Below are 13,990 nucleotides of genomic sequence, written 5' to 3'. Positions count from 1 at the left end.
TGGAACTGTTTTTTTTACTTTGCACAACGGGATAAAAGTCTGTGCTCATTGGCACCCCAGCACTGTGTAATAATTTCTTCTGATTATATTTTGTAACATGACCTTGGATAAACCTTCAGCGTTGCTGAGCATTCTAAATCGGATAGCCTGAAGATAAATGCCGGTGACACGGGTCACATTCTGCAGCGCATTTGCGTTAACCTACACCCAGTAACCAGGGGAATAACTCGAGACCTTGCAGCAATGCTGTTGTTACCATGTGGAAGAACGTATTGATTTGTCATTTCACCTTCCCAGGGCGTGGGTTAAAAAGCCATTGCAGTTTGAATGAACTTTTGATTTTTTTCAGTTTAGTGTAGTTTAGCAATGCTCCTATCACTTATGACTAGGGTTGCCAACTTCCTCACTCACAAATAAGGGACAAAGGGTGACGTCACCACCCTGCGCCCCATGTGACATCACCTAGCCAGTGGCCACGTGCTCCCGCTCCACCAATGGCGGCTGCCCTGGCCGGGAGGTGGGTTGCTATGCAACCTCCGTTAGGTGGCGCAGGGCCTACACTGTCTGGAACTACAGCGGCTCCCAGGCTACAGTGTCCGGGCCTAGTGTCCGGGCCAAATACGGGACAAGGGCGGTCCCGTACGGGACAAACCAATTTAGCCCAAAATATGGGATGTATCCCAGCTAATACAGGACAGTTGGCAAACCTACTTATGACCTTATATTTCACCCATTAAAATTAGACTTCTACTTATTTAAGATGTTTGCTGCATTGGGAATCAGCTGGGACTCGCTGCCCCTCAGCACACACTAGCACAAGACACACAAATGCACAACAAGCAATGACAGATGCTGGAAACAAAATAAAAACAGTGATGCTAGATACAGTCAGCAGGTCAGGCAGCATCTGTGGAGAGGAAATGTTTTCAGTTTGACGGATTTTGGTTGGAACCTAGGTTATCAACTTGAAACGTTACTATTGTTTCTCTCTGCATAAATGCTGCCTGACCTGCTGAGCATTTCCAGCATTGTCTGCCTTTACTACCTTATACAGTATGATATCTGATAAGAGTCTGAAGAAGGGTCTCGACCCGAAATGTTACCCATTCCTTCTCTCCAGAGATGCTGCCTGTCCCGCTGAGTTACTCCGGCATTTTGTGCCTATCTATCTAGGTTAGAGGTCAGAGTCACTAACTTACCCTCCTGGTTGCTTGGGGCAGTGTAGTAGCTTCCTCCCGTCAGGTACGAGGATTGGCAATTAGGCACTTCTGAACAGAGAGATTAATGGAAAAAAAAGAATTTCAGATGCAGACCAGAACGTTACAAGACCATGACAATAACAATGTATTTAAACACATTGATTGTAACCCACTGAAAATGTCAGAAACATTTGCGATAGGAGGAAGCAAGATAAAATAATTCCCAGGTAATAAAAGGAAATGCAGATGAATGAATTAATAAGTTTATTGGCCAAGTATGTACACATACAAGGAATGTGCCTTGGTGCTCCGCTCGCAAGTAACAACACCAACACACAGTAAACAATAAAGAATAAAGCATAAAACATTAAAACATTAAGGATATAATATTATGGTTTAAACATGTGGGTGAAATAAACCAGAGCAAAAGGAGGCTACAGACTTTTGGTTGTTGAGAAGAGCTACCACTCGTGGAAAAAAAGCTGTTTTTATGTCTGGCTGTGGCTGCTTTGACAGTCCAGAGTCGCCTTCCAGAGGGAAGTGCTTCAAAGAGTTTGTGGCCAGGGTGAGAGGGGTCAGAGATGATCTTGCCCGCTCGCTTCCTGGCCCTTGCAGTGTACAGTTCGTCAATGGGGGGGGGGGGGGGGGGGGGGGGGGGGAGGATTGCAGCTGTTTTGTTTATACCAAAGATAAACACAAAATGCTGGAGAACTCAGTGGGTCAGGCAGCATCTCTGGAGAAAATGGACAGGTGATGTTTTGGGCTGGGACCCTACTTCAGACCGATTGAAAGGGGGGAGGGATGGGGAACAGAAGCAAGGTAAGACCAGGACAAATCAGGGCCAGCAACGGATGATCTTAAGTTGGGAGGTTCCCTGATAGGCTGATTGTTGGCTTGGAACCCCCCCCCCCCCCCCCCCCCCACTCCCACACTGGCCTTTCTGTCCTGGGCCTCCTCCATTGTCAGAGTGAGGCCCAGTGCAAACTGGAGGAACAGCACCTCGTATTTCACTTGGGTAGCTTACTATGAATGTTGAATTCTCTAATTTTAGGTAACTTCTATAAACTCTCCCCCACCCCATTGTCCCCCTTTCTCCACCAAAGGTCCATCAGCCAGTTCCAGTTCGTAACGACCTACCCCTCTAGGAATCACACCATCCACATCAGCCTATCTGGGAACTCCCCTGCTTCAGGTCACCTGCTTCAGGCCCAGATTTGTCCTGGTCTTTCCATGATTCCAAATTCTCCACCCCCCCCCCCCCCCTCACAATCAGTCTGAAGAAGGGTCCCAACCTGAAATGTCAACTGTCCATTTTCTCCAGAGATGGTGCCTGACCCACAAACAGTTGACAGTTTGATATCAGTTACTCCAGGATTTTGTGTCTTGTTTAGTTTAGAGATACAGCGCGGAAACAGGCCCTTCGGCCCGTCGACTCCGCACCGACCAGCGATCCCCGCACATTAACACTATCCTACACACACTAGGGACAATTTTTACATTTATAAAGCCAATTCACCTACGTCTTTGGAGTGCGGGAGGAAACTGAAGATCTCGGAGAAAACCCACGCACGTCACGGGGAGAACGAACAAACTCCGTACAGACAGCACCCGTAGTCGGGTTCGAACTATCTAAGATAACTCTTACACTAGGACACGTGAAAGTGTGCATTGCAAATCACTTGCAACAGAAGAAACACAATCCATTTAATCCTGTTTGTGGGTTGATTGGCTTGGTGTAAGTGTAAATTGTCCCTAGTGGGTGTAGGATGGTGTTAATGTGCGGGGATCGCTGGTCGGTGCGGACCCGGTGGGCCGAAGGGCCTGTTTCCACGCCGTATATCTAAACTAAACTAAAGGTGGGCACGGAGATGCTGACCAGCAGTGACCACCTCCTGATGGTTCGTGATGGTTGTTAACCATCAAGAACCAGTGACCATCACTGGCCATGTGACTGTGGGAGACACTGCACATCTCCACATTGAATCTATAACAACAGCCTGGTTTATTTTCTGTGGAGAGTGGAGTCGGTTTGTCTCCAGTGCCGAGTCTATCCCATGTTTAATGTGAAGCTGGAGCAGCTGTATCGCGTCACAGCAAACTACAAGCCCCACATGTGGGCCGACCAAACCTTGCTTTAGTTTAGAGATACAGCGCGGAAACAGGCCCGCCGGCCTACCGAGTCCACACCGACCAGCGATCCCCGCACACTAACACAAGCCCACACACACTTATTTACACGCACACTTATACCAAGTGTACAAAGCCAAGCCAATTAACCTACAAACCTGTACGTCTTTGGAGTGTGGGAGGAAACCGAAGATCCTGGAGAAAACCCACGCAGGTCACAGGAAGGTAGACACAAAATGCCGGAGTAACTCAGCGGGACAGGCAGCATCTCTGGAGAGAAGGAATGGGTGACGTTTCGGGTCGAGACCCTTCTTCAATCTGAAGAATTTTGTGTCTACCTTCGATTTAAACCGCCATCTGCAGTTTTCTTTCCTACAGGTCACGGGGAGAACGTACAAACTCCGTACAGACAGCACCCATAGTCGGGATGGAACCCGGGTCTCCAACGCTGCATGGCAGCAACTCTACCGCTGCACCACCTTGGTTGTCTGCCAATTTAATGGGATATCTTTCTGCCAGTCTGACAGATGGACCGATGATTTTTAACTGGGGAATGGAGATACAAGATATAGAAACCATGACCTACATTAAAAAAAAAATCTGTTCTGTTAAATCCTTAGTCGCTGTTAAATGCTGTTGTTCTTTAGGTTTAAATCTCAACCATCTGCTTGGCTTTAAGGCAGATCCCCACTCTCTGCCTCCTATTAGGCTTTGGTATTAATAGGCCTAAACCGATTAGGAGCTTTCACAGGCACGTCACAGCGTCAAATACCCTTGAAGCAAGAGTCTGGCAAATTGCATTCAGAAAGCAAGATCCGTTAAACAACCAAGCCAATCAGTCTGAAGAAGGGTCTCGACCCGAAACGTCACCCATTCCTTCTCTCCTGAGATGCTGCCTGACCTGCTGAGTTACTCCAGCATTTTGTGAATAAATACCTTCGATTTGTACTAGCATCTGCAGTTACTTTCTTACACAAGCCAATCCTAGATGCATTTTCATTTGAAATAATCCAAGTTGATCCACCAAGTTAGTGCAGGACAAAGTATTTTGTTTAGAAATCAGTACAAGAGAATTAATCTAAATAGTGGACGACACGGTGGTGCAGCCGTAGAGTTGCTGCCTTACAGCGAATGCAGCGCCGGAGACCCGGGTTCCATCCCGACTACGGGCGCTGTCTGTACGGAGTTTGTACGTTCTCCCCGTGACCTGCGTGAGTTTTCTATGAGATCTTCGGTTTCCTCCCACACTCCAAAGACGTGCGGGTTTGTAGGTTAATTGGCTTGGTAAATGTAAAAATTGTCCCTAGTGTGTGTAGGATAGTGTTAATGTGTGGGGATCGCTGGTCTGCACGGACCCGGTGGGCCGAAGGGCCTGTTTCCGCGCTGTATCTCTAAACTAAACTAAACCTGCAGTTCCCACCTACGCAACATATCATATCATATACATACAGCCGGAAACAGGCCTTTTCGGCCCACCAAGTCCGCGCTGCCCAGCGATCCCCGTACATTAACACTATCCTACACCCACTAGGGACAATTTTTACATTTACCCAGCCAATTAACCTACATACCTGTACGTCTTTGGAGTGTGGGAGGAAACCGAAGATCTCGGAGGAAACCCACGCAGGTCACGGGGAGAACGTACAAACTCCTTACAGTGCAGCACCCGTAGTCAGGATCGAACCTGAGTCTCCGGCGCTGCATTCGCTGTAAAGCAGCAACTCTACCGCTGCGCTACCGTGCCATGCGATGGTTGGCCAACTGGCGGTGGGTGGGTTACACAGCACAGAGCCAGAGATCGGTGGAAGCAGAGATCAGCGCGCGCGCCTCACGACCCGCTCCAGCGGAGAACCAACCTGAGTCGTAGCAGTAGTCTCTTGGCTCCTGCTTAATGCCAACAGGGGGTTGGAAATCCTGCCTGCTGGCTCCACTGACGTGGTCGTAACGCGAGTCGTGGTACTCCTGCTTGAGGGGCTGAGGAGAGGGCGATGGCATGGGCTCCGACATTTGCCGTTGGTAGGCCTGCCGGCTGTCACTGGGCACTCCTGACTGGCGCGGGTACAGGTGGCACGGCTCAGACATCTGCCGCTGAAACCTTGGGAAGACCAGAAGCAACGTTCCACACATTTGGTCACCTCACTCAACAAAACACATTATCACCAGAAGGCAGATCACAAACTGCTGGAGTAACTCAGCGGGCAGGCAGCATCTCTGGAGAGAAGGAATGGGTGACGTTTAGGGGTGCCAACTGTCTCACTCCCAAATACGGGGCAAGGTGACGTCACCATCCCGTGCCCCACATGACCTCACCCAGCCAGCGGCCACGTGCTCCCGCCCCACCAATGGCGGCCGCCTGGGCTGGGAGGCGGGTTGCTAGGCAACCTCTGTTAGACGGAACCCGGGCCTACGGACCTAGACTGTCCGGAACTAAAATGTCGGAATACTAGAGTGTCAGGACCTAAACTGTCGGGGCCTACAGTGTCCAGGCCTACAGCGTCCCCCAGGCCTACAGCTCCCCCCGGGCCTAATACGGTACAAGGGCGGTCCCGTACGGGACAAACCAATTTAGCCCAAAATACGGGTTGTCCCGGCTAATACGGGACGGTTGGCAAACCCTAGTGACATTTCGGTCTGAAGAAGGGTCTCGCCCGAAACGTCACCCGTTCTGTCTCTCCAGAGATGCTGCCTGACCCGCTGAGTTACTCCAGCATTTTGTGTCTACCTTCGATTTAAACCAGCATCTGCAGTTCTTTCTTACACATTATCACCATACAATATTGAATAAGAGAATTGGGCGGGTTCAAAATAGAACCACATGCCCTTTACATGCACCCTGTCACACAAGTACTTAAATTGCCTTGAAATGGTTTACTTTGGTACACAATGTGCAGGTTTTGTGAACACTGTGCATATCAGTAAAAAATTGTTTACGTCAAATACACATTCAAACTTTTAAAGACTACTATTTCTACAACAACATTTTTGAAAATAACCCCACAATGTCATCTTTAATCTGCAGGCACACCTGTTAGATATGTGGGACCATGCGATCAACATGGTTTTTATTTGACAAACACCTTATATTTGGCAGGTGGAAAGGTGAACACCTGGGCGATTTGAACAGAATAAATGATCACGGGAGAGGATGTTTTTCGCTAAAGGAATGTTGCTTTGACTGCATCATTGCTTCCCCTTCAAAAAGCCGATCAGCACTTTTCCAAAATAGAACTCTTGAGAATCATTTAGCACCTTGAAAGGCGATCCCATGCAAATCAGCTCTCTGCAATCCGCCTGGGTCCCCAGCACCACTTTCCACGAAAGATGATCCTTCACAGCTGACTGCGGTCGGCCTAGTCCCATTTCCACTTTGTATCAACCTGCCTGCCAAAGTGAAATGTATAGCGTGGCTGGTATGCCTGCATCGGAACAAACACTTCCAGATGGTCTGCAGCCAGCATCCCTCACATACCGCTCCACAGAGGTGGAAACCAAGAGCTGTGGGAAGCAAACGCTGCCAGAGCGGTAAAGCAGGTGCCATCTTGGGAGCCGCCAATGCCCAAAATACAAGCTCTCTGCTCTCTGAGATCTCCACCGCGTTACAAATCTTTCATTTATTCTGCCGCCACTCCCAAAATAACTCCAGTAAGACCCTCGGGGGACATGGCAACAAAGAGATAAAGGTTTTGACCATAAGAATAAAATTCCTTCTTTCCACCAAAGGGGCACATTATACTGTTTTTTTAAAAAAATCGTGTGAAAGCTCAAATTTTGACAATAGACAATAGGTGTAGGAGGAGGCCATTCGGCCCTTCGAGCCAGCACCGCCATTCAATGTGATCATGGCTGATCATTCTCAATCAGTACCCCGTTCCTGCCTTCTCCACATACCCCCTGACTCCGCTATCCTTAAGAGCTCTATATAGCTCTCTCTTGAATGTATTCAGAGAATTGGCCTCCACTGCCCTCTGAGGCAGAGAATTCCACAGATTGGATTTGACAGGTTGCAAAAGTAGTTATAGACAATAGACAATAGGTGCAGGAGGAGGCCATTCGGTCCTTTCAGCCAGCACCGCCATTCAACGTGATCATGGCTGATCATTCTCAATCAGTACCCCATTCCTGCCTTTTCCCCATACCCCCTGACTCCGCTATCTTTAAGAGCTCTATCTAGCTCTCACTTGAAAGTTCCCTTCACAATAAATAGGTCTTTAAAACTGGTCCCAAAATGAGTGCCCACCCACTCAAGCTTGAGATACGTAAACCTATTGTAGGAGCCATTTACGCTTAATTTAGTTACTGTCACTGTATTATGGCCATGTTTAATATTTCTAGTGTCTGTCTTTTTTGCATGCTTGTGGGTGTGATTTGATACGTAATGGGGAGTGTCCACATCTGAGGAGGCTAGTGTAGCCAGAGACTGGGGGTCAGTTTAGTCTCGGAGGGTGGAGAGAATACAGTTTTTTACTTAGATGTAATGGTAGTTTCTCTGCCTCCATTCCATCCCTGAGCAGTAATGGCTATCAAAGTTGGACTTTGAGAAGGTATAGAAACTGCCATTACACCTTTCTTCTCACGAGAATTGTCACCCCATGAAATTCTCTTCTGCGGAGAGCAGGACTATCGCATCATTGACTATATTCAACTTGAGGTTTGGGACTTATGAAGGGGGGAAAAAAGAAGCAGAAAAATAGAGATGAGGCAAAAAGTCCGATCAGCCAAGAAGACACAAAATGGCCGAGCAGAGTTGAGAAGCCACATGGCCTATTCCTTCTCCTTATTTATATATTATATTAGCAACGTCTTGGGACAGGACTGTGTATTTTCTCTCCCTTGCTGATAAAGGGGTGACGAAATGCCACAAAATCAAGACCCAAGAGGCTTTCCCTGCTAAAGTGTCCCCTTTCACTAATCCATAAGCTCCGGTGATTCTCTGCAGATTCTCCAGAGCTCCCTTGCTCAAGCTACTAAGCCTGTGAGCACCGGGAGAGGAGTTGGGCAGGGCCTGTGTTCAGCAAGAGTTTGAAGGCCGTGGACAACGCTGGCTGATTCCCTCCCTCGACAAGGGGAATAAACTCCAATCGTGGCCACTTTACCACTGCCTCGCTGAAGTCAGCACCGACCAGCAGAACAAACACACACACACCCGGGAGGAACAAAATCAGTCGGTGCAAACAATTTCAAATCGTAGAGAGATTTACAGGAGCAAATGTTGGGGGAATCCAGAACCAGGGGCCACACAGTCTAAGAATAAAGCGGAGGCCATTTAAAACTGAGGTGAGATAAAACCTTTTCACCCAGAGAGTTGTGAATTTGTGGAATTCTCTGCCACACAAGGCAGTGGAGGCCAATTCACTGGATGAATTTAAAAGAGAGTTAGATAGAGCTCTAGGGGCTAGCGGAATCAGGGGATATGGGGAGAAGGCAGGCACGGGTTACTGATTGTGGATGATCAGCCATGATCACAATGAATGGCGGTGCGTACAGGCTCGAAGGGCCAAATGGCCTCCTCCTGCACCTATTTTCTATGTTTCTAACACACATACACACACCTGGAAGGAACGAATTCAGAGCAAACAATTTGAAATCATGGCGAGATTTGCAGGAGTAATCTGGAAATGGGTCACAAGGGTGCATATGCTGCAAGTGACACTCTTCATTCACAGTGTAGGAAGATAACTGCAGATGCTGGTACAAATAGAAGGTATCACAGAGTGCTGGAGTAACTCAGCGGGTCAGGCAGCATCTAGGAGAGAGGGAATGGGTGACGTTTCGGGTCGAGACCCTTCCTCAGAGTGATCAGTCTGAAGACCCGAAACGTCACCCATTCCCTCTCTCCTAGATGCTGCCTGACCCGCTGGGTTACTCTGGCATTTTGTGACCTCTTCATTCACAGAGCTTGTCTGCGGGCGGGCACTTTCGGGCAGCCGCGTGATTTAGCACTCACTTACCTCTGCTCTGGAGCATACTGTGTCTCAGGCAAGGTCTGGGACACTTGCAGTGGGGGATGCGGTGGTCGAGGTACTGCAAAGGTCCGCTGCTGCTGCTGCTGCTGCGGTGGTGGCACCTGGTGCTGCTGTGGAGGTGCAGTCTGCACCGGGGATGCGGTGGGGCCATGGGCTGATGGAGGAACTGCAACGGGAGCGAGGCGAGGGAGGGGGGAACTCTGGTGGACTGGAGACACCGGGGTGGCTGGTGGGGTTAATGGCTTGAACCCAGCTGGGGGCTTCCTCTCGTAGGCACTGCAGACACAAACAAACACAATAGATGAAGATACCTAGCTGGAAACTCTCTGCACATCCACAACTTGCACGCTCAGTTCAGTCAGTTTGACGAGAGAGCATAAGGGTCTCGACCCAAAACGTCACCCATTCCTTCAATCCTGAGATGCTGCCTGACCCGCTGAGTTACTCCATCATTTTGTGAATAAATACCTTCGTTCGTTCAGTTTAGCTTCTTGTCACGTGTACCGAGGTACAGTGAAAAGCTTTTGTTGCATGCTAACCAGTCAGCAGAAAGACAATGCACGATTACAATCGGACATTCACAGTGTATAGATACATGATAAGGGAATAACGTTTAGTGCAAGGTGAAGCCAGCAAAGTCCAATCAAGGATAGTCCGAGGGTCACCAATGAGGTAGATAGTAGTTCAGCACTGCTCTCTGGCTGTGGTAGGATGATTCAGTTGCCTGATAACAGCTGGGAAGAAACTGCCCCTGAATCTGATGGTGTGTGTTTTCACCCTTCTACACCTTCTCCTCATCTCAGTCCTAAATGGCCTATCCCTTATTCTTACACTGTGACCCCTGGTTCTGGACTCCCCCAACATGGGGAACATTTTTCCTGCATCTAGCCCGTCCAATCCCTTAAGAATTTTTAATGTTGCTAAGATCCCCTCTCATCCTTCTAATTCCAGAGAATATGAGCGCAGTCGACCCATTCATCGCCACAGCTTGGTGGGATAGGTGAGTAATTCAGGAGGCAATGCATTCCTTCCACCCTGTTCATTGGGCTTCTGCATGCTCTCACAGAGCTGCCCAGTGCTGCCTCCCCTTTGATCAGTCACGAGCCACAGACTGTGCGAGGATGTACAATATTTTTCCAAAGATAGGCACAAAAAGCTGGAGTAACTCAGCGGGACAGGTATCATCTCTGGAGAGAAGGTATGGGTGACGTTTCGGGTTGAGACCCGTCCTACACAATATTTTTCCAGACTGTTTTTTGAAAACAGCCTTGAAGTTCGTTGTCCTCCTCATAATGTATTCCACGCTCCACCATGGCAGGAATGTCTCAGTCATGGTGCTTCTCTCTGACTCTGAGAAAAGGGGCAATGTATTACATCAACACCCTGAAGCTGCAGCTAGAAGCCAGCAACCAATGCAAAACAACAATTACACTGAAGCTCAAATCAATCCTATGAAGTCACCACCTAAAGCATTCGCACATCAAATTGCACTGTTTTTTTAACAATAACTGTGAGCTTAAATTGTTTTTCCAGGGAACATACGTGAGCCTGATTCAAAAGGTCAGATCAAAAAAGCATAGTGAAAGGCCTGGATAGAGTGGATGTTTCCACTAGTGGGAGAGTCTAGGACTAGAGGTCACAGCCTCAGAATTAAAGTTCTTTTAGGAAGGAGACGAGGAGAAATTTATTTAGTCAGAGGATGGTGAATCTGTGGATTTTTTTGCCACAGATGGCTGTGGAGGCCAAGTCATTGGATATATTTAAGGCAGAGATAGATAGATTCTTGATTAGTACGGGTGTCAGGGGTTATGGGGAGAAGGCAGGAGAATGGGGTTAGGAGGGAGAGATAGATCAGCCATGAGTGAATGGCGGAGGTGACCTGATGGGCCGAATGGCCTACATCTACTCCTCTACCTTATGACCTTATGACATCAGTAAAGTGGGGCGGGCTCGATTTTAAAATGTATAACAATGAATCAGCACCTTTTTTAAAAATGTGTGTTGAGTTCATATTCAACTATATCGGGAAACAGGTGTGAGACAATATCCTGTTTATAGTGACTGCTATCGTGTGCAATGTTTGTCGGGATGTGTGATTATCAGACCAATATAAAGGCGACCGAAAATTAATAAAATGTAATTGACTCTGTGATGATGGAAGGCGATGACGAGGCTCCCCCTGTAATGGAACACTTAAACAGAAGACAGACAGGCAACCTCAGCACATCTGAAAGATGATCTTTAAGAGGAGATTTTGCTTGATCAGCTGCTGAAAATATGTGCCAGCGATGGAAAAAAACACAGGAATAGAATATAGATGGTGGGAGGTGTAGGAACGACTTGGTTTACTCCAAAGATGGACACAAAATGCCGGAGTAACTCAGGCAGCATCTCTGGAGAGAAGGAATGGGTGACGTTTCGGGTTGAGACCCTTCTTCAGCCATGATTGAATGGATCATCAAGTCTACTCCGCCATTCAATCATGGCTGATCTATCTCTGCCTCCTAACCCCATTCTCCTGCCTTCTCCCCATAACCCTAGGCACCCGTACTAATCAAGAATCTATCTATCTCTGCCTTAAAAATATCCACCGACTTGGCCTCCACAGCCTTCTGTGGCAAAGAATTCTACAGATTCACCACCCTCTGACTAAACAAATTCCTCCCCATCTCCTTTCTAAAAGAACGATCTTTAATTCTGAGACCGTGCCCTCTAGTCCTAGACTCTCCCACTAGTGGAAACATCCTCTCCACATCCACTCTATCCAAGCCTTTCACTGTGTTTTTTTGATCTGACCTTTTGAATCAGGCTCACGTATGTTCCCTGGAAAAACAATTGAAGCTCACAGTTATTATTGAAAAACAGTGCAATTTGATGTGCGAATGCTTTAGGTGGTGACTTCATAGGATTGATTTGAGCTTCAGTGTAATTGTTGTTTTGCATTGGTTGCTGGCTTCTAGCTGCAGCTTCAGGGTGTCGATGTAATAGATTGCCCCTTTTCTCAGAGTCAGAGAGAAGCACCATGACTGAGACATTCCTGCTATGGTAGACCGTTGAATACATTATAGACAATAGGTGCAGGAGGAGACCATTCGGCCCTTCGAGCCATCACCGCCATTCAATGTGATCATGGCTGATCATTCTCAATCAGTACCCCGTTCCTGCCTTCTCCCCATACCCCCTGACTCCGCTATCCTTAAGAGCTCTATCTAGCTCTCTCTTGAATACATTCAGAGAATTGGCCTCCACTGCCTTCTGAGGCAGAGAATTCCACAGATTCACAACTCTCTGACTGAAAAAGTTTTTCCTCATCTCCGTTCTAAATGGACTACCCCTTATTCTTAAACTGTGGCCCCTTGTTCTGGACTCCCCCAACATTGGGAACATGTTTCCTGCCTCTAACGTGTCCAACCCCTTAAAAATCTTATACGTTTCGATAAGATCCCCTCTCATCCTTCTAAATTCCAGTGTATACAAGCCTAGTCGCTCCAGTCTTTCAACATACGACAGTCCTGCCATTCCGGGGATTAACCTAGTGAACCTACGCTGCACGCCCTCAATAGCAAGAATTACGAGGAGGACAATGAACTTCAAGGCTGTTTTCTTCAAGGCTGGTGGGAGGATTAACACTAGGAGTGGTTGAGGAACAGAGGCAAACAATGGGAGGATGAAGCATGAAGTGAGCAGAGAAGCAAAAGGAGGATTGCTTAATGCCATCCATGTTCTCGGAAGCTTCCATTCGGAACGGAAAACATGAGCTATCTCTCTCTGTACATCTGCTGGTCAGGGCTGAGTGAATCTTGGCGGGCAGCGAGTGGGCTGTGAAGCACGAGCAGGCGGAGAGAGGGCCGTCTACAGCCCAGAATCAGTCGCAGCGTACCTGTAACTGTAAAGGCAGTAGTCTCCATAGCTGGAGCCGAGACCCTGCTTGTGGCAGCACGACACGTCTGTATTAGGGCTTTGGCTCTCCCGCTTGATCTTTGCCGGGGAAGGTCCATGAAATACCACTGAAATAAAAAACGTGGATATGTAACCCTACCCACAGAGAACGACAGATGCAAAACCAAGATAGACAATGACAAGCAAGGACCAACTAGCACTTGATTGGGCTTTGAGGGGTGACCATAATTGTCCAGATGAAAGCACACAGGAGGTGAAAACAGATCTGTTCCCTTTTAAATAAGTGTTAGCTCATTTGTACGTCATTAGCAAGGAGGAAGAACCGAGCGAAGCAAAATAGGTAACGGATTAACGACGTTAAATGGATGTCCACAGATCTTGCACGCACATCATTTGGCCAAAGGATGATAAGTCAAGTGCAATGTTTCATTGTGAATTTCGTATGCATCCTTAAAATCAGTAAAAATACACATCCTTGGTGAACATTCGCTGCTAGATTTCACTTTGATATCATCTCATTATGACCCCCTTCAAGGGACAAAGTGCCTGTGTGCAGCAGGTACGGATTCTCACACCGAGGTGCAACAGGATTATTGGACTGGGCAGATCTAGCGGGTACGTTCCAAAGCTCGAGGTTTACCGTGAGGAAACATTCTTGAAGGGACAGTGAATGGTTTACAGATGGAGGCCAGACATTGACCCACGCATCTTTGTGAGAAAGTTAATGACCTTTCCAAGATTGAATTTCACTCAAGCAGATTCCAGCCCACGAAAGAATGTCGATCTTCTTGACAACAAAGC

The 13,990-nt window shown here is 47.8% G+C and overlaps 1 protein-coding gene across 1 annotated transcript in view; it reads right to left on the bottom strand.

The window, feature by feature from the left end:
* Positions 1-13,990, bottom strand: part of LOC144596351 (ETS translocation variant 5-like) — a 43,974-nt gene that overhangs the window by 14,689 nt on the left and 15,295 nt on the right. The window contains exons 6-9 of the mRNA XM_078404602.1: positions 13,170-13,296; positions 9,275-9,565; positions 5,183-5,421; positions 1,200-1,268 (exon numbers count right to left, since the gene is read on the bottom strand). Coding sequence (XP_078260728.1) covers positions 1,200-1,268; positions 5,183-5,421; positions 9,275-9,565; positions 13,170-13,296 — 726 coding nt within the window. The remainder of the gene's footprint in view (positions 1-1,199; positions 1,269-5,182; positions 5,422-9,274; positions 9,566-13,169; positions 13,297-13,990) is intronic.

The sequence above is a fragment of the Rhinoraja longicauda genome, chromosome 8, assembly GCF_053455715.1.
Source record: "Rhinoraja longicauda isolate Sanriku21f chromosome 8, sRhiLon1.1, whole genome shotgun sequence".
In the NCBI taxonomy this organism is placed as follows: Eukaryota; Metazoa; Chordata; class Chondrichthyes; order Rajiformes; family Arhynchobatidae; genus Rhinoraja; species Rhinoraja longicauda.
Note: the sequence above shows the minus strand (reverse complement) of the source record. Positions and strands in the feature narration are given on the sequence as shown.